An 18535-nucleotide genomic window follows, 5' to 3' on the forward strand; every position below is an offset into this window, starting at 1 on the left:
AGCCGGTGATTATAATGCTTATTTGGCCAGTCTACATCAGGACTCACAACTGACCCTTGGGCCACCATGAGGAAAGCTGACCTTTATGTACTAACACAAGCATTTCCCAATTTTATCAGCCCACTGAGGCACACCATGTGTCATGATCTTACCTTACTTCCTTCACAGGTAACCTTCTGTCCTTCCCTACCCATTTGTCTTTAGGGGATTAATTTCTGTGCTAGATTTTAATTTCTGCACACAACACACACACAGGGGTGTGTCCTCAACCACTTTCATTCTTGGATCTAGTCAAACTACGCTCTGGTTCCTGTGGTGCTCGGTATCTCTGGTCTGATGGAACTTCATCTAAGGTCAACAGGTGTAAGTCTGAAAAACTACCGGGTGTTATAGTACTTTGGGGAAAAGTGCTTTTCAAGTTAAGATACCAATCTGTAAATGAACTTTCAGAATCCCACTGATTCATAAATCAGTAACTCTGTGTCCACTCATGCTTAATAGAAGAACCCTCGATTGTTTTGAGCACTGTCTGGAAATTAGTTGCTTGAAATATAATATTAAAAGAGTAAAACACTGGTGGGCTGAAATGTTATAGGGAAAGGGGAATAGTGTGAACAGAAGTGGGCCACACACGCAGGAGACATAAACCTCACCTTCCTAACAAATACATAAACATTATAAAAAGTGAGATTTAGCTTGTGTTGAAGAACAAAAAAGTACAAAGAGCTTCGGGAAAGAAAGTTCATGCACATGAGCACGCTCAAACTGCTCAATCAAAACCATATGAATAGGACAAGAAAAGCAAATTCCGTACTGGATGGCACAATTTATTAAAAACTGTTTGAGTTCTCAGTAAATACCTTGCACTGTGTTATCTCAGTATATTTCCGATAGGTAAGATCTTATAAATTACATATAAACCTCATATTTATAACATAAATGTATTGAGAGCACACTACTTCCCAAAATCTATCCACATTAAATGGGTGGTTTTTAATCATAATTTGAACATATGGATTTATATTTTGGTTTGATAAGATGACATTAAAAGTTAGACGTAATAATTACCTATCTTTCCTTGATCTTCGTTTTTCTTCTTGGATTGACTTCTAAACAGAATAGAATAATTAAAAAAGACTCTATATCATATTATGATCTTAATAAGATTAATTGATATATTACTATAGTATTAACATATACATTTATTCCTATAAAGCTGATTTAGAAATAAGCAAGTGGATAAAATATATTTACAATCTAAAGAAATTTTACTCAATTAAAAATGTTAATTTACTCAAATTTTACTAATTATGAATTTGTGTTTTTTTTTTTTAACCAGGCCGGGAATGAAATTAATCTTTGCATTCCATATAAAAAAAGAGTTTACCACACAGTGGTGACCAGTCTACACAAGATTACATAACGTGTATCTACCTACAAATGGGGACAAAATGTCAGACTTTCTGGAAAGTCTATCTCTCTATCACAAATGTAGTTGTATTTAGGCAGGTTAATTAGGCTGCTTTGATGTCATCCTTGTCTGCAGGTAAAGCAGATGGGTGGATAGTTAGGGCAGCTGCAACAGGACACAGAAGAATAGAAATCTGACTTCATTAACCTATAGGAGCCCATTTATGGCATAAAAGTAGCAGCATGGATGACACATATGTTCATTGCAAAATGTTTTTTCATAATTGGGAATTTGATGTATCATGGCACACTTTAGAATGTTTAAGTATAGAAATAACTAGATATATTTTAATCAGTAATTCAATTTGAACACACAAAGTGGTATTTCATTTAATCTTACATACAACGCAGTATTCTCTTTTGTACTGTGACATTAGTCATGTGTTTCACTGTGTTCTAGCTCAATGCATTTGAACTCCTATATTTACATGTTGAAAAGAAGATATATGTCTTTTAGGCTGAGAAAACAAATACCACACTCACCTTGAACAAGCTGAAGATATTATAATTGTGGCAACCCTAATGCAAGTATCAAGTCGGGTGGCACCATAAAAGTACAAGATAATAAAAATGGCAATTAATAATGGTTTGTAAATATCTAGGGTTTTCCCAAGTTATCCTTAGACATAATGAATCATTTTTTTCTCATAATTTATCATTTGTAATAACTTAAAATGTTAGATGAGTCAAATAGTTCATAGTTTCTTGTATTTTTATCGGTTGGTATTTTAGTGGGTGGATGAGGTGGAAGTGAATGCTTTCCTGCATCAAGTCTGGGAGTAGACCATTCAGGAAATAACAATGTAAGGGGCAGGACACCAATTACATTCCTGTCCTCCTTCCCATTTCCTGTTACTTCACATTCTTGACCCAGTGCCCTAGGCTAGGAGGTGCTTACAAATAATGCTATTACCAGCATAGGTACAATGGCCCTTAGCAGTTCAGTTAATGATCCCTGGGAGCAGGGTGGTGTTTGCTGTGGTGGTTGCTTTAATAGGAGAGGTCCTGCCTCCTTGATCCATTATCTGAAAGAAATGTCTCTCTTGTCCTTGATAACCATTTTCTATAATCCAAAGTTATGCTGAATGATGCTGAGTAACAGAGATCCCCTTTCTACAACCAAGAATCAAATAACATTCCACCCTGGTGAGGACCCCTTTTTATTCTGGATCAGCATTTCCATCTGGGAGATGGTGTGTACAAGTTGGTTCTCAGTTACAGGAATTCTTAGAAGAGTAAATACTGTCTGGGCTTATTTCGCTCTTGCCTGTGCTAGAATAGTCTAATGAAATGTAATTCAATGATTATTTTTCCAAAAATTATTTAAGATGGTTTATAATAGAAGCAATTATGTAATCAAGGTAATAAAATAGGAGTTGTAAATAAGGAACAAAGAGGGAAAACGAAATGAGTGTTAAGATAGAGCTTTACATTTAGTTGTCTCTCAGTCCCCTAGGCTCTAGGGCTAAAGGGATGTATGAAATGGCATTATTGATCATGAAGAAGGATATTGCATTTCCTGGAAGAGGATTTAATATGAATTTTATCACACAGGACTTTATATTAGGAGCATTTACACACACACCTCGGAGATATTGCAGGTTTGGTTCCAGGCCACTGCAATAAAGCAAATACCGCAATAAAGCAAGTCACACAAATTTTTTTGGTTTCCCAGTGCATATAAAAGTTACGTTTACACTCTACTATAGTCTATTAAGTGTGCCATAGCATTATGTCTAAAAAAATGCATACCTTATTTTAAAAATACTTTATTGCTAGAAATGCCATAAAACTGCCAGTGGAGGGTTTGAAATACGACAAGAATTACCAAGAGACACAGAGACAGGAAGCGAGCAAATGCTGTTGGGAAAATGGTGCCAATAGACTTGCTGAATGCAGCGTTGTGACAAACCTTCAATTTGTAAAAAAAGAAAAAAGAAAAAACAGTACCTGTGAAGCACAATAAAATGAGGTATGCCTGAATTACTAAGACCAATGATGTTTGCAATCGGAGTTTTGATATGACAAACCTGAAATTTTAAATGCAAAAAAAGAAGCAAATGTCCTATGGCAGTTTCTTATCAAACTAGAGTAAAGAAGAGAGAAAGACAAGGAAACAGATGACTTATGGAGGAGATATCCAGTGAGGATGTTTCTTGAGGAGGCCTTTGAAAGAACAGAGGTCTGAGCTCAGAGGACTGAAGAAGCCATTCCTCAGTCACTGCATCTCACTCCCTCTCCCTCCCACCTGACATAAAGAAATACATTTTATCGTAAGACTTTAAAATTCACCATTACATCATGGCGGACACAGTCTTACTTCCCTTTTGGAAATACACGAATATATAATGTATTCAGAGGCCTTCACAAGGATGAAGAGGGTAGCCAAAATGTAGACATAACAAAAAAGGGACCTGGGAGTGGCCAAACCACCTACTGCTGTGGTTGAGGGAAGGCCCCAGAAAAATAATGGGACCGGAAGGGACTTGTGATGTGACGGGGTCCATTACTCACTTCTTCAGGAAGATGTTGGCACGGAGTCATTTTGCTGATGGCTGCACAGCTTCTACATGTTAGAGCAGACACCATACGCCGTGACAACGGGGCGTAAGTGTTCAGCTAATGTTCTCTCCTCCACAGCCACGTTTCTAAGCTTCAGCTTACTCTTATTTTGGACACGACAACAGCAACATTCCCCAGATGTAGGAGATTAAGAGCATCAAATCATAGAAGAGAGCTAGTATTGATGTTAAGGCAGTCGGAATGACCATACTAAGTGGTGACATCCAAGGAGAAACGAAAGCTATATTAATAGGTGAGACATCTGTCAGCACAGCTGCTCATGTCGGGCAAGCATGAGGGGTGTCTTGTCCACAGCTCGGCAGCCTGAGAGCCTCGTCTAAAGTAAGTCATGTGTTATTTAGCAAATAGTCTCATGACGAGCAACAGTGGGGCCATAAGAGTGAGCAAAGTCCCTGCCTTCCTGGAGCTTCTAGCCCACAGGGGAGAGTCAGCCAGGAGACAAGCAGATACATATCTGCACCTGCTGCGAAGAAAAATTAAGTAGGGCCAGGAAGATACAGAGAGACAGGTGCTACTTTAGACATGGCTGTCAGGGAGCCTCTCTGATAAGCATAGTTCTGAATAAAGTACAAATATTTTTGCTCACTACAGCGACCTGGGTCATGAAGAAAAGGTTTAGAATGTGCAGTATAATGTATTTTAGAAAGATGTTCGTGAAAACCATTTAAAAGTACAGAGAATGTTTTGATGGTTAAAGGGGGTAGGGCTCCATCACAGCTATAAATTTCACTTACATGTAACACCCCAAATCTGGGTAAAGGCCAGATAAATATGAACCCATGGTGTGTTTTCACTTCAAATAATATACTAGTTTTCTATGTTTTATGTTTCACTGAAGCCACAGATTTCAAGACTCAGGGTTATAAAAAGGTTTCCAGTCACTGATAAATTAAGATGCATGAAAACACTTTATACTCATTTTAAAAATAATAGTACAATGACAAAGTAAGCTTCTTGGGGGCAGGGACTCATTTGTGAGTCAGCTATATATATATATAGCTGAATCAGTCTACTGTATACCTGAAACTAATACAACATTGTAAATCAACTATAGTTCAATTAAAATTGTTTTGAAAATAAATTTAAAAATAAGTAAAATTGACTGTGGTGATAGTTGTACAACTCTGTGATTATACTGAAAACCATTTAATTGTGTATTTTAGATGGATATGTGTGTGTATGTACCCATAGTATATAGGTGTGTATGTACCCATAGTATAAAAGGGTGTGTGTGTGTGTATGTACCCATGGTATATAGGGAGGTGTGTGTGTACAGACCCATAGTATATAGGGAGGTGTGTGTGTATGTACCCATATTATAGAGGTGAATATATATATACATATGACTGCCTTTGTGCATCATGTGGAATATGTAAAACAAACACTAGGCATTCTGATATTGAGTTTGGAGTCAGAGGGAGAATCTGAGCCAGAGACCAGGATTCAGGAATCAGTAGAAACTGAGGTCATGGCAGCTGATGAGACTGTCCGAAGGCAATGAGATGAGAAGAGAATCTAAGATTGAATGCCAGGCAACACCAAGGGGAAGAGGACCCTTCCAAAGACACTGGAGAGAAACCAGCAGAGAGAAGGGAGAGGACTAGGAGATGGCTGATTTGAAAGTCAACCTTCATTTATTGCTGGGGAGGTGGGAAACTTAATTCCAACTCATGGGAAACATTCTCTGGGCCCTATATGGACATGGAGGGTTGTTGCTGCTTTCACTGTGGCAGCAGGGAGTGAGAGAGGGAATAAGTATTGTAAGTGGAAGCCCCAGCAGGTGCAAAGGACTCGGGAGCGAGGGAGGCCACGCATTGGCAGAGGTGCCAGCAGTTAACTCTGGCCAGTGGGCAAGGGGGCGAAGAGTGGTCCTGGGTCCCAGGAGGAAGGAGTCTGGACTCGATGCAGAAGGAGCTGCCGAGCCATTAAAGGGACTCTCCAGGGAGGAACACGATCAAATTTATGGTTTAGAGAAATCTTCTGGTATGGCTTGCAGAGGCTGAGATTAGAAGCAGTTAGGTGGGGCGTGAACTACTCCAGGTGAGGAATGAGATGGTCTCGTCCTAGGGGAGCTGCCGTGAGGCCAGAAGCAGAAGATGAATCAGCGCGAGGCTTTGCGGGGAGAAGTCACACTTTAGCGTGACTGATCAGCAGGCAAGATTCAGGATGCCTCGCAGTTTTGCTGGTTTAGGTAACCGGGCAGATGCTGGTGGCATTCACGGAGAACAGGAACCTAGAGGAAGGGCAGGCTGGCAGGGGCGATGCCGAGAGCTCCCAGGCTGGTCACCGTGAGTCAACGGGAGCTGGGCAACCAGAAGACCTCAGTACAATTAATGGCCCCGACAGCTAAGAGGTGCCTTATCCGTGTCTCAGAATCCTGATCTGTGAGATGGGGATGCCACCCTCCAGGCTCTAAGATTCGATCTCACCATGAGTGTGAACACACCTCACTCTAGGCCTGGAACTTAAAAGGTGCTCAGTAAATGTCTCTTCCTCCCCCTTCCTTCTCCGTCCATTTACACTAAGGTTCCTCCCTGGAGAGCTCCTGCTGTGATGCCCTTCTCTTTCTGGGTTGATATTTGCACAGCAGCTCAGATTACAGGACCAGAAGAGAAAACTGCTGGGAGGACACAGGGGTTACAGGACTGCGGGAGAGGCGTGGACCCTGAGGAAGAGGGGCTGGAGGACAGCCAAGTGCCCAGACTGTCAGCCAGGGGAGGGGCAGGTAAGCAGAAACCGAGGGGCATCTCCTTTGCAAAGCCCTCCCTTTTGACAGGACTAGTGTGGTTCGTGTCCATGCTGGTTGTTAGGGGATGCTATGGCCCCCACCTGATAATGAGAGTGAGCCACTTACATGTAGGAGAGAATAGTACGTGGAGTCTTCAGGGTTATTTAGTGTTTTGGGTTTCCGAGGCCGCCTTGGGGGTCTCAATATTTTTGGCTCCTCTCCTTTGGAGATACCTACGAGAAAGGTGATCATAAACAAGCACTCAGTTACAAAGGCTAGTATCAAGCACTGCTTACCGTTTGTGTTAAATAACAAATTATATACATACAACTGGGGCAAAAACTGGGAGGAAAGAGGAAATTCCTTTGTTCCCCCCACCAACCCTCATTATATGCCTCATCATGTGTTTCCTTCCGATTGTCTGGTGGTCTAGGATTTTGAGAAGTAAGGGGAAGAGAAGACAGGGAAGAAAAGAAATGCACAGCTTGATGATGTGGAACGGCAGCTGAGGGTTGATGGGGTGAGCAGACAAAGCTGCCATAAAATCTCTAGAAAGGAGGGTTATGCTCATAGAACCTTGCTGTCTCCTTGCCTCCCCCTGTCACTGGCACTACAGAGGGACCCATCCATCCATCCATCCATCCATCCATCCAAACACTGCACGATCCTCATTTTTAAAGTACCACCTCATATTATGACCCAAACCAGGAGACTGCTCAACTGCAGGCTGGACAAATATTCAGCAATATTTAGAATCTCAAACTATTAGAATGTTCAGATTGGACTTTAAAAACCTTGGCCAAGAAAGAATGAGGTTTGTCCTCTTCTCCCTGCTCTTTCTTTGATAGAGCCAAGTTCTCAAATCTGCAGCAACATCATCAGAGCTTCTGATGATCTTCACGCTTTGCGGTCAGTGCTTGTTACAAGTGGCTTTATGTCTACAGAGTTAATAGGCCGCTTACAAAGAATTTCTGTCTAGTTTTCACGATTCGTGACCACCCCATCCCCTAAGTGCATTTGTGATGAATGTATCAGGGTTGGGCTGGGAGTGGGGTATGGGTGCTTACTGGAGAATGGCTTACGTTCAACAGATATCTGAGCACACATTTCTTAGCCGGACTTTAAGGGCATCAATGGATCATTATTGCATATAATAATGGGGCAACAATAATTCCTAATCCTCAGAGATAGAAATACACAGAGGAACTGAATTGTTCCAAACGATTCTAATCAGATCAAGTCAAATCTAATCAAATCAATGAATGCTCCACACTTAACTACGTGTAAGCAGCCGTGACCGGCAGCGTAAAACCACTCCAACCAGGATGGAGACTCACAGGTGCCTAACTTCCTAGTCCCAGCCCCAGCTCACTGTGTGAACACATTTATCACGAGAGCATTCATATCCTAACGTTATCCAACTCATTCATTTTAAAATTTATGGGAAACTGCTGGATGACAAAGATAGATCAGCTAGTTGGGAGTATGTCATCGTGGTGTAAGGCATGGAACAGTGCAAACCAGGACAATCATTCATTACCGTCCTTTTTAGAATAAAACAAAAGAAAACGGGATCTTTGTTAATGAGACCACGTTAATAGAGATCAGTTATAGATAGGAGGAGTAAAAGTACTTTTCCAGCCAATCCCTGGAGGTTCATCTCCCATTCTCTCTCTCCCTTTTCCTCCAAAGGAGTAGACAGAGGAGGTAGAGGGAATCCAGATACCGGAGCCCTAGCCGAATCCTGTCTTAGACCATCACAGGCGCGAGGAAAGATGGTAAAACCTGAATTCTCGCCACCACCAAAAACAGTGGTCTTTTATTATTTTCCTTCTCCTTATTTATCCTCTCTCCCAGGGCTGATTATTAAACAGCTCTTATTGGCTCTTGCCAAGTTTTATTATTTTTAAATGTATTGGCCATATCCACTTACATATCTTATTTGAGTCTGAATGGCAAGAAACATTAAAATATAGTATCAAGTTATTATGTTTTTAGAAACATAAACGTGACCAGGGACTAAATTTTAACTTGACTTTAATATTATTTAAAGTCTGAATTAAAATATCATAATATAACTATTGTAATAACAATTAATTAAATTTAAGGTGGCAAAGAACCTGAATAAATGCCACGAAAGGGAAAAACAAACAGATTCTGGGAATAAAGGAAGTCTTGCTCTTTCTTCATTTTCTCATCAAATGTTGCCGTTCTATCTGATTTCTATCACCAAGACTCTATAGAACCTGCCTTCTAGACAGTCAAGGGTGACCACTTTATTGCCAAAGCCAAAGGCCACTTTTCTGTCCTTATTATCTCTGACTTCATCACCATTTAACATTATCGACCACCCCTTCCCTTCATGACTGAGGGTGAGGTTTCTGAGGGCAAGACACCTTATCTCATTTACCTTTGTATTCCTGGCACTTAAGGAAATGCCTGACACATAGTAAGTGCTGAATAAAAGTTTGCTGGATGAGTAAACAATCCTTTGCCTCCTGGAATGAATCATGGTGCTCCCAGCTCCTTGTACTTTGCACAGTGACTCCCTACAGATGACTTCCCAATGCATACCCCGGCTAGAACCTCTCATCCACCAGAGCTCGGTCCTACTTTCCTACCCCTATTGAATACTTGCATCTCAAACTCTCAAACTCAGGTGAGTCAGGGGTCATCTTTCTTCTCCATCTAAGATTCTGTACACCACAACCTTAATGGCACTGTATTTCTGTCCCCCAGGTTTGTAATACTGATGTCACCTGTGCCTTATTCCTCTTCTTCGTTTCCTAGAAGCAGGCAATCAGCAAATTCTGTCAACTTTTTTGACACATTCTTTGAAATGCCTAATACTCATCCACCAGTTCTTCTTGCTTACCCTTGCTACCACCCTGGGCTAAACTGCTCATTTAACAACCGTGGCAGCGTCTTAATGCGCTCTGTGCTTTATCTCACAAATGAAAACCAGATTTTCCTTCCTTAAATACCACGATGATATTTCACTTTCCAAAAATTCATGATGCTTCTTTTTTCCTTCTTCATTAAACCGAAACCTCTCCTAAATCCAAGTTACTTACAATCTCAGCCATTCCAATTTATCTCCCACTTCCCCCCAAAATGAACTACCTCCTCTGGTCAGCCTCGTTACCTAACTGGAACCCCAGCACACCATGTTTAGAGCTATAACTTTGCTTATTCTCATCTTCTCATAGAGAGGTTTTTCATGGCCTCACTGAAATCTTAAGCATCCTTCAATGCCTGTCTCCACCTCCGCCTCTTCCGTGAAGCTTTCACAGATGGCCCAGTGATCTCCATCTCACGTGAACACCAATGGTACTCACAGGCTGTGCAGTTTATTTGAAACGTGTTATGGGCTGAATTGTGTCCCCTCAAAATTCATACATTGAAGTCCTAACCCCCAGTCCCTCAGAATATGAAGGTATTCGGAGAAAGGGTCTTCAGAGTGAGGTCACTATGGCCTCACTAATTCAGCATGCTTGGTGTCCTCATAAGAAGAGGAGATTAGGACACAGACACACACAGAAGGAAGACCATGAGAAGACAAAGGGAGACGATGGCATCTATAAGCCAAGGAGAGACCTCAGAAGAAATCAAACTTGCCAACACGTTGATCTTGGACTTCTAGCTTCCAGAACTGTGAGGAAATAACATTTCTGTTGTTTAATCCCCCCAAGTCTGTGGAACTTTGTTATGGCAGCCCTAGCAAAATAATGCAACACTTAATCTCATACTTCTTACCGCTTACTATTTTTACCTATGGCTTTAAAAAAATAGTGGGACCATATGTTTTTGGATGGTGGGCATTATACCTTAGGATCTGATGCCCTCATGCTTTTTCACTGGATATGTACAGGTGGTAGGTGTTTGGAGATGCTAAGAAGTCTAACTGATTCCATTTAAGCTTAGAGACACAGTGCTAAGTGAAGAGCAGACACTCAATATAATTTTCTTAACTGGATCACTATTGTCACCAGATATAAAAATAAATCCTGATTCTTCAAAGATAAATGTAAATGAAAGAACCCACAAACCTCCTGAAAGAAAATCTGGATGACTTCATGAACAATCTAGGGATACAAATGTCTTAACTAAAACTCAGAAGTCATAAAAAGGTAGCAAATGACTACAAAATACAGACCAACAGAAAAATGAGCAAAAGATGTAAATAGCAAGTTCAAGATGAGCAAATCCAAAAAGCCAACAAGCATGAAAGGCAAATGAGCTTGTTAGCAGACAAGACAATATGAATTAAAATAACAGTGTAATATCATTTCACTCCAGGCATATTAGCTAAGATTAAAAAGAAGGATAACACTGCTGGACAGGATGTCAGAAAAAGTGAATTCAAACAAATTGTTGAAGGAAACATCTTCTTAGGGCCTTTTAGGAAAGCAATCTATCAAAACCCAAAATGCCTTTCAACTCAACGACTCCACCCCTGGAGGCTTATCCCATAAAAATAAAATCAGTATACAAGGACATTTTCAGAGAAGTTCACTGCAACATTTTTCATAGTGGCACAAAATCGAAACAAAGTGAATACCTAACAATAGGGGAAAGGTTACATAAATTATTGTGATCTTCATATGGAATACCATATGGCTATTAAAAAGAATGATTTTTAGCTATACCTGTTGATGTGCAGGGATTCCTGCTCAGGTAGTAAGGGAGAAAAGCAAGATGCATAATAAAATAATGACAAAACACCTCTATATCTGTATGTGTGTGTAAGGGCATTTATGCACATCTACAAAAGATATAAAAGAACACATGTTTTATAAGAGCTTCCTTGATGGGGAGAGTAATGTGGGTTGGAGAGGGAGAATGGCGGTGGGCGGGAGGGGGGAAGAAACAGGAAAAAAAGAGAAAATGAAAAAAATATTGCTTTCAAAAGAATCCTGGAATGTATGGTATGGTCACATTTATGTAAAATTATAAATATGCATGAGGGCATGTGCATACTACAGAGATAAAAAATCTCAAAATGTGTTGAATTTGCAGAATTTCCAATTAATTCTTATATCTTGCAAAATTGACTTTTTTCTTCATCAGGATAATGCTAAATATTCTTAAAGGGTGTCTTCCCTTAAGATATGGCCATGTAACGTGGGCAGCCAGTAAGTGAAAATTATTGAGGAATGTATTCAACAGGGTCTGACTGTTCAGATTAAATTTCCCCAGGCTATTTTGTATTTTTGAAGAACAAACTGCCTGTGAGCTTATCAGCATACAAATATTTCAGAAAGGCGTTAAGTTTATTTTGCCCTCTAAATTTTTGTTCCTTTGGGGGAGCACAAACATTGCCTGCCAACGTCATTCTAACCCCTTAATTACAAAAGTGACATAAACATTTATAATCACAAATTACCAGCAGCGCATCAACGCTGGCAATAGCAAAATTAGGTTTGTGACTGTTTTGTATGATGTGCATGATACGTATTAACTGGTAAAGGTTGCTGCTATATTAAATAGCCAGAAGGTAAAGTATTTATTTATATTGTAGTTCTGGTAATAATTTCATTAAGCATTTGAGTTGATCAGGAATGCAATGAAAGGAAAAACATCTCACCATTTTGCATTCAGAAGAAAGAAGACAGATTTAAAACTCATTGCCAATATTTGCTCTAGAAAATTGAATTTCAGTATTATTCTCATTTTAATCATAATTATACTATTTTACTTAAGTACACATGCAGAGTATAATTTGCAAAAGTATCACATGTATAAATAGGATATTAGCAGCACAGAAATGCACTTATGTTATTGTAATATCTTCCTTAAGAAATCAATTTTTTAGTTTTTGTAAATTCCCATTTACAAATGGACAGTCATGAACTTTCAGCAATAGAGGGACCCAGAGGAAATCTGAGAAGGGAGGAATATTCACTGCTATTTGTTAAAGGCAAGATTCACCGTAGTCAGGTTCGCAACCCATCTGCCTTTCACCTCATCTGCCCTTCAGCCAGGTGAGGCGCTCTCTTTTTTTTTTTTTTTGGCTAAGGAGTTTATATTTTTTATTTCCAGTATAAAGGGAACATGTACATTGTTAGGACCTAAATTCTCCATTAATATAGCAGAGTATACTTCACATTTTCTTCTCAACATCTCTAGAGTTTTATAGAAGAAAGTAGCCCCAAAATATTCCCTCTCCAAAAGTTTTAACTTTCATCTTTCTACTTTTTTTTTGTCATCATGGACTTTTCAGTATGGCATTGAGAACAGTTTGAAAGCCTGATCCATTCATAGTTTAAAGTGGTTTTGTTAATAATCTTCAATAAAATCTAATATAGGATGTTGTCTGTAAAATTCTTTCAATACAAGGACAATGAGGTCTACATTAATATTCTGCTACTCACAAATCGACACCAACTTTTCCGTAAACATTTCTTTGGTAAATTTCTAAGTAGGATTTTCCAAAGCTTATTATCAAACAAACGTCTAAAGCATTTAAATGTCCTTTCAGCAGTGCATATTATGTGTTAAGACTGTAGCATCACTAATGATCAATTCTGCAAAGATCTTAGGCCTTCATTATATAAAGTATTATATGAATTAATATAATTATAATAGGCTGAGGCGCTCTTGAACAGAAATGGACGCAGGTTCTGAGCTTGTGTGGACAGTTCAGTCCCTCTGCACTCCTCTCTGCCTTGCACTGCCTCATGCTCTGAGTTCCCAGAGGTATTTTCACTTCTCATGGTTGCCCTGAATTGGACCACTTGTTTTACTCCACTCTGTGTTCCCTTGAGTTTTCCTGAGGTGCAGAGCTGTAAGGGTAGATGCTTCTGCTCTGAGTGTCCTGAACACTTCGGGGACACCTTAGCGTTCAGTGGTCTGGCTCACGGGCTCCCTCTGACCTCAGCAGGGAGCTGTCAGCCTCCACCGCCATTCGGAACTGCTCAAGTGATTCCTTTAGCTCTTCTTTTTCTATCAACTGAACACTGATGCCCTAGAGCCAACTCACACTTGTCCTTATCCTACAGCTCATGGGCTTCAAGCTTTCTGCCACTCTGATTTGAGTACTTTGCACAAGAACCTTGAAAACTGAGCATTTAGTTTTTCAATAAATTACACTCTTAGGTTTGGGGAAGATGCTGCCCACAGCCTGCCCCTCCTGTCTCACAGAAGAAACAGAGAATAATGCAGCTCTATTTGTGTGGTGAGACCCACAGACGTCCCCTCTGGACCACCATCTGTCTCTTGGACATGCTCACTATGTAGCTGCCATTTTCTTCCGTCATCCCCGTTGGGCACAGGTCATGGAGTAGAGTCCTCAGAGGCTAGTTAGTTTCGTTCTGGTCCATGCGGTTAGGTTGCTCCCTCACCCCCGGCCATCTAGCATACATAAAGGGGGGCGCCCTCTGAGAAGCAAACGGGAATGCACACACTGACGCTGACAGTGTCTTGAGAGCCACCTACTGGGTGTCATGTTGAGCTGTGAGCATGCAACCTGTGTACGACTGTCCATGGGACTATGGAGACAAACAACAAAACTACACGCTCACCTGACTGGAGAATAAGGAAAACTCAGGGGTGGCATTTAAGAGCCCCCCAATTACCTCTTGGTTGTTTTTCAAGATCATATTGATCTTTATCTGAAAAATATTTGGGTATATAGCTCGAGGTGAAAACCTACGTTAATTTTTTTTCCAAAGAGCCAAATTTGGGGAAATTATTTATTGGCTGCTCATAGTCACTTCCTCAAATTGCCCTGTGAAAACCACAGAATAGAAGAATATGACCTGGTTTTAAACAAGCAACATTTAGTTTGTTTCTGGCCTCCCCCCACCTCCCTGCCCCGCTCATACTCTGTAACAACAGATAGGTGGTTCTTATCAAGGTAAGGTGAAATACACCAATATTTTTAAAAAGCTACTATTCCTTATAAGGACATGTCTGGTCACAGGCATGGCCACAGGAGGTGGCAAGAAAGCTTTCAGTGGCACAAGACAGCCTGGCAGCAAAGACAACTTATCTGGAGATGGCATTCTAGTCTTCTCCCACCCGGTGTGTAAGCCCTGTACAGGCTGCAGGAACATTACTCAGCTTCCTCATTTTGTACAGAATGGACTCTGAAGGTCCAAGGTAGGGAGGGATGGAGAGTGTCCACTCTACTGGAGAGCAAGCCCTTGGTCCTCCCTCCACCAGTCTCTCAGCTTCTCTAGAGCCCTGTACATGGATGCTCTTGTCAGTGAACCCCCTGACACGGGGGAAGATTAAGCTGACGTATTTACAGGATTCCCATTCCAATTCTGCAGTCTTGTATCCCTAGTTAGATTAGCTAGCCATTTGCTAAGGTTCTTCTTTGAAAGATGAATTTTAAGGGCCGTTTATATTCCATATATGAATGTGCCATTACTTATTAATCATTTTCTTATTGCCTAATTTTATTTTTGGCCATGTACATAATTTTTCTCTTTCAGCTCTGATTAGTTCCTTAGGCTATGTTATCATAAGTGGGCTTACTGGGTGAATGACAGAAACGATTTCAATGCTTTTTTACATATTTTGCCAAATCACTTTTTGAAATGTTGCGTCTTTAGTCTCACCATTAGTGTTTGAGGATAATTAAACTAGCACATTCTTGTTACTGTTAAATATTTTTTCATCCCTGCCATTGTGATGAGTAAAAAACAGTAACTTAATTTATACTTTTAATTTCCACGGCAATCATATATATGCTTGTTTTCCATTTGCATTTGTTCTTCTATAAATAAATCAATGTGTCCATTTTTCCATGGCGGGTGTTAGTGTTTTTCCTAATGATCTATAAGAGCTCTTTCTATATTACATACGTTAACCATTTTTCCATTTGTTCTATATATTTTATCCAGTTTGTCTGTAGCTCCTTAACTTTAAATGAGGCTTTCTAATGTCTAGGTTTTAACGTTTACACAGTGTAAATCGACCACAGTGTTTCTTTGTAATGCTTTTTATTACTTCTTATGCTTTGTCATTTCCTAAGCAGAGACTGTGAAATAGTCAATTCATATCATCTGGTTTCTCTTGGTTTATTCCTCACATTTAAATCATTAATATATCTGGTAAATATTGGGGTATTCAGTATAAGGTAAGGCTGTTTTATTTATTCTCCCAAAATCAGAAAAATTTAAGCATTATATGTCCATTTCTTATTGGTTTGCTGTATATCTTTTTGGGACAGGTTTTTATAAATACTACAGTCAATTTTAGGGCTCTCTATTCTGTTCCATTAATCTGTGGTTGATTTTCATAACAGAGGCATATGGTTTTAATGGTAGCTTTATATTATTTGTTCTACCATCTAAAAGGCAAGACCTCATTTATAATTATTCTTTTTTTCCTGAAATTTACAAATGATATCTAGGGACATTAAGTTCTAAAGAAAATCTCATAGAAATTGAACACAATTTTTTTAACCTAGAAATCAATTTTAGAATATGTTTACATTTTCTTATCTTTCAATCCAGAAACACAGTGGGTCATTCCACTATCTACCTCTGCTTTTTTTTTTTTTTTAATCTTTCTGTGGTTTTCTTGCTAACTTTATTTCAAGGTATTCTATTTGTTTTTGCTCTTATTTCCAATATGTTCTTTTCCCATTATAAATTATTATAGGAAAGCTACGTATCTTTGCTGAATTCTTTTACAAGTACCAATCATTATTTTGGTTCATTCTCTGCATTTTTATTGTCAAAATTCATGTTGTCTGCTAATACTCCTATAATCCTATCTTCTTCTTTTCAATAATCATGCTTTTCAGAAACTTCTGTTTGCTGTCCTATTGCTTCAGCTAGAAGTTCCCAAATAATGTAAAAAAGTGTTGTTACTAGCATCCTTACCTTAATCCTGCTTTTTAAAGGAACTGCTTTCAGTGTTTTACCATTATTATGATGTTGACAATTGATTTAAGAAATATATTCTTTATATTGCTAAAGAATCTCCTTCTATCTCTAATTTAGTAAGAGTTTTGCTTTTCATTAGGACTCAGTGTTAGATTTTATTGAAAACTGTTTTAGCATTTATCAAGATGGCTTTTTTCTTTTGAACTTTGCATATTATGTTACATTGATATGTGTTATTTGGATAGTCTTTTAATGTAATATGCATTCAATTAGCTAGTACTATACTTCAGAGTTTTACCTCTAAATCCCTGAGATTGATCCATAGCTTTCTTCTTCTTTTTCTTTCCTTTCTCCCTCCTCTCCCTTCCTTCTTCCTAAAAGGTTATTTGTCAGACTTTGCTTCTAGGGTAGATGATCTTCATAAAATAGGTGACTTTCTGTATTTTTCTTTTTCTCCCAAGCAGATCACACAGTATAGAAATTACTTGTTCCATGAATTTTGAATGCACTTGTCTAAAACACTATGAGTTCCTGGAACACTTTTTTCAAGGTAATTCTTTGACAGACACACCATCGTATTGACTATGTCTTCTCAGAAATTTATACTTTAGCCTCCTATTTGTCTCTGTGAAATTGACTGCATTCATAGCATGCTAAGATTTTAATATTATCAACTATAGTTATTATAATACTGTTCTTATTTCTATTTTTTTGTGGCTTCTTTTTTAGGTAATTAGTCTATTTTGTTTTATTTTCAAAAAATACTATTTTAGCTTCATTTAGATATCTGGTATATTTCTGTCTTATCAAAATTATTTCTCTTTTTGTGTTTTTCCTGGGGCTGAAAAATACTTGTTCTCCTTTTTTTTTAAAAAAAAGAAATCTTACTTTACATCATTTTTTTATTATTTTCTCTCAATTAATCATGAAAACTTTAATGATTTGAATTTTCCCATGAATGTAGATCTGGTTGCATTACATTCATAGTTTTTATATGTAGCTATTCTCATTTTTATTATTTTGAAATAACTGATAACTCTAATTATAATTGCTTCACCTCAGACTTCTTACTGATTTTTAATTTTAAGACTTATTTTTACACTTCTATCTCAATTGCATCATGGTCAGAAAATGTAATCTGGTTCAGTTCTGATATTTGGGAGTTATGGACTAGCCCAGTATGTCTATTTATAAGAAAATTTTTAAAATACACTAGATATTTAAGAAGGTATTTTCTCTATGTGATATGAAATTATAAACTCCATGTGAATTTACCTTGTTGACTATATTATTTTGTCAAATATGCTATGTAATTTCCCTTTGAATTGATCTCGTAGCTAAGTAATATGATGTCAAAATATGTAAAGAAAAAACTGTTTCCTTTGCTGAGGACATGGTTAGTCTTTTTTTCGTGCATTTTTTAATCAGAAATTTAATGGGAAGTTGGGGGGAAATATACTGTTCATTGCCCTCCTGCTTCCATGGCAGCTCTGTGTCCTCTGTAGTTTAGAATAGATAAAAATTGTGGAATGAGAAGAAATAATTTGGGTGCAAAAAATTTAACTATTTCCATTTAAGGCTTCTAGGTCAACTGTTCTGTTGGAATTAAATCAGTTAACTCATCAAAATCGATAATTTACACTCGATAATTCATAGTGTAAACCCATGTATGGCAAACTGCTTTTATGGTTAGTATTTAATATAATTAAAATGCTAAAAATAAATGATACTCACTGAATTGTAAGGTTGTAAATAAAATAATTTGTTTTTGGATACTGAAGGTTGTCGTTTTTTGAAAGATTTGGGGGGAATTAGTATTATTTCTTATGAAGAGAGAATAGTAGCAAATAAATGTAAGAAGATAAGTGATCACCAGAGGTATGTTGGGAGGGAAAGCAATATAACTTCTGAT

At 38.5% G+C, this 18535-nt stretch overlaps 1 protein-coding gene across 1 annotated transcript in view; it reads right to left on the minus strand.

Moving 5' to 3' along the window:
- The window catches only part of MYO3A (myosin IIIA), a 171558-nt gene that overhangs the window by 5077 nt on the left and 147946 nt on the right, over positions 1-18535 (minus strand). The window contains exons 30-31 of the mRNA XM_061181578.1: positions 6908-7014; positions 1069-1109 (exon numbers count right to left, since the gene is read on the minus strand). Of these exons, the coding sequence (XP_061037561.1) occupies positions 1069-1109; positions 6908-7014 (148 nt within the window). The remainder of the gene's footprint in view (positions 1-1068; positions 1110-6907; positions 7015-18535) is intronic.

Source organism: Eubalaena glacialis, chromosome 2 (genome assembly GCF_028564815.1).
Source record: "Eubalaena glacialis isolate mEubGla1 chromosome 2, mEubGla1.1.hap2.+ XY, whole genome shotgun sequence".
NCBI classification, from domain to species: Eukaryota; Metazoa; Chordata; class Mammalia; order Artiodactyla; family Balaenidae; genus Eubalaena; species Eubalaena glacialis.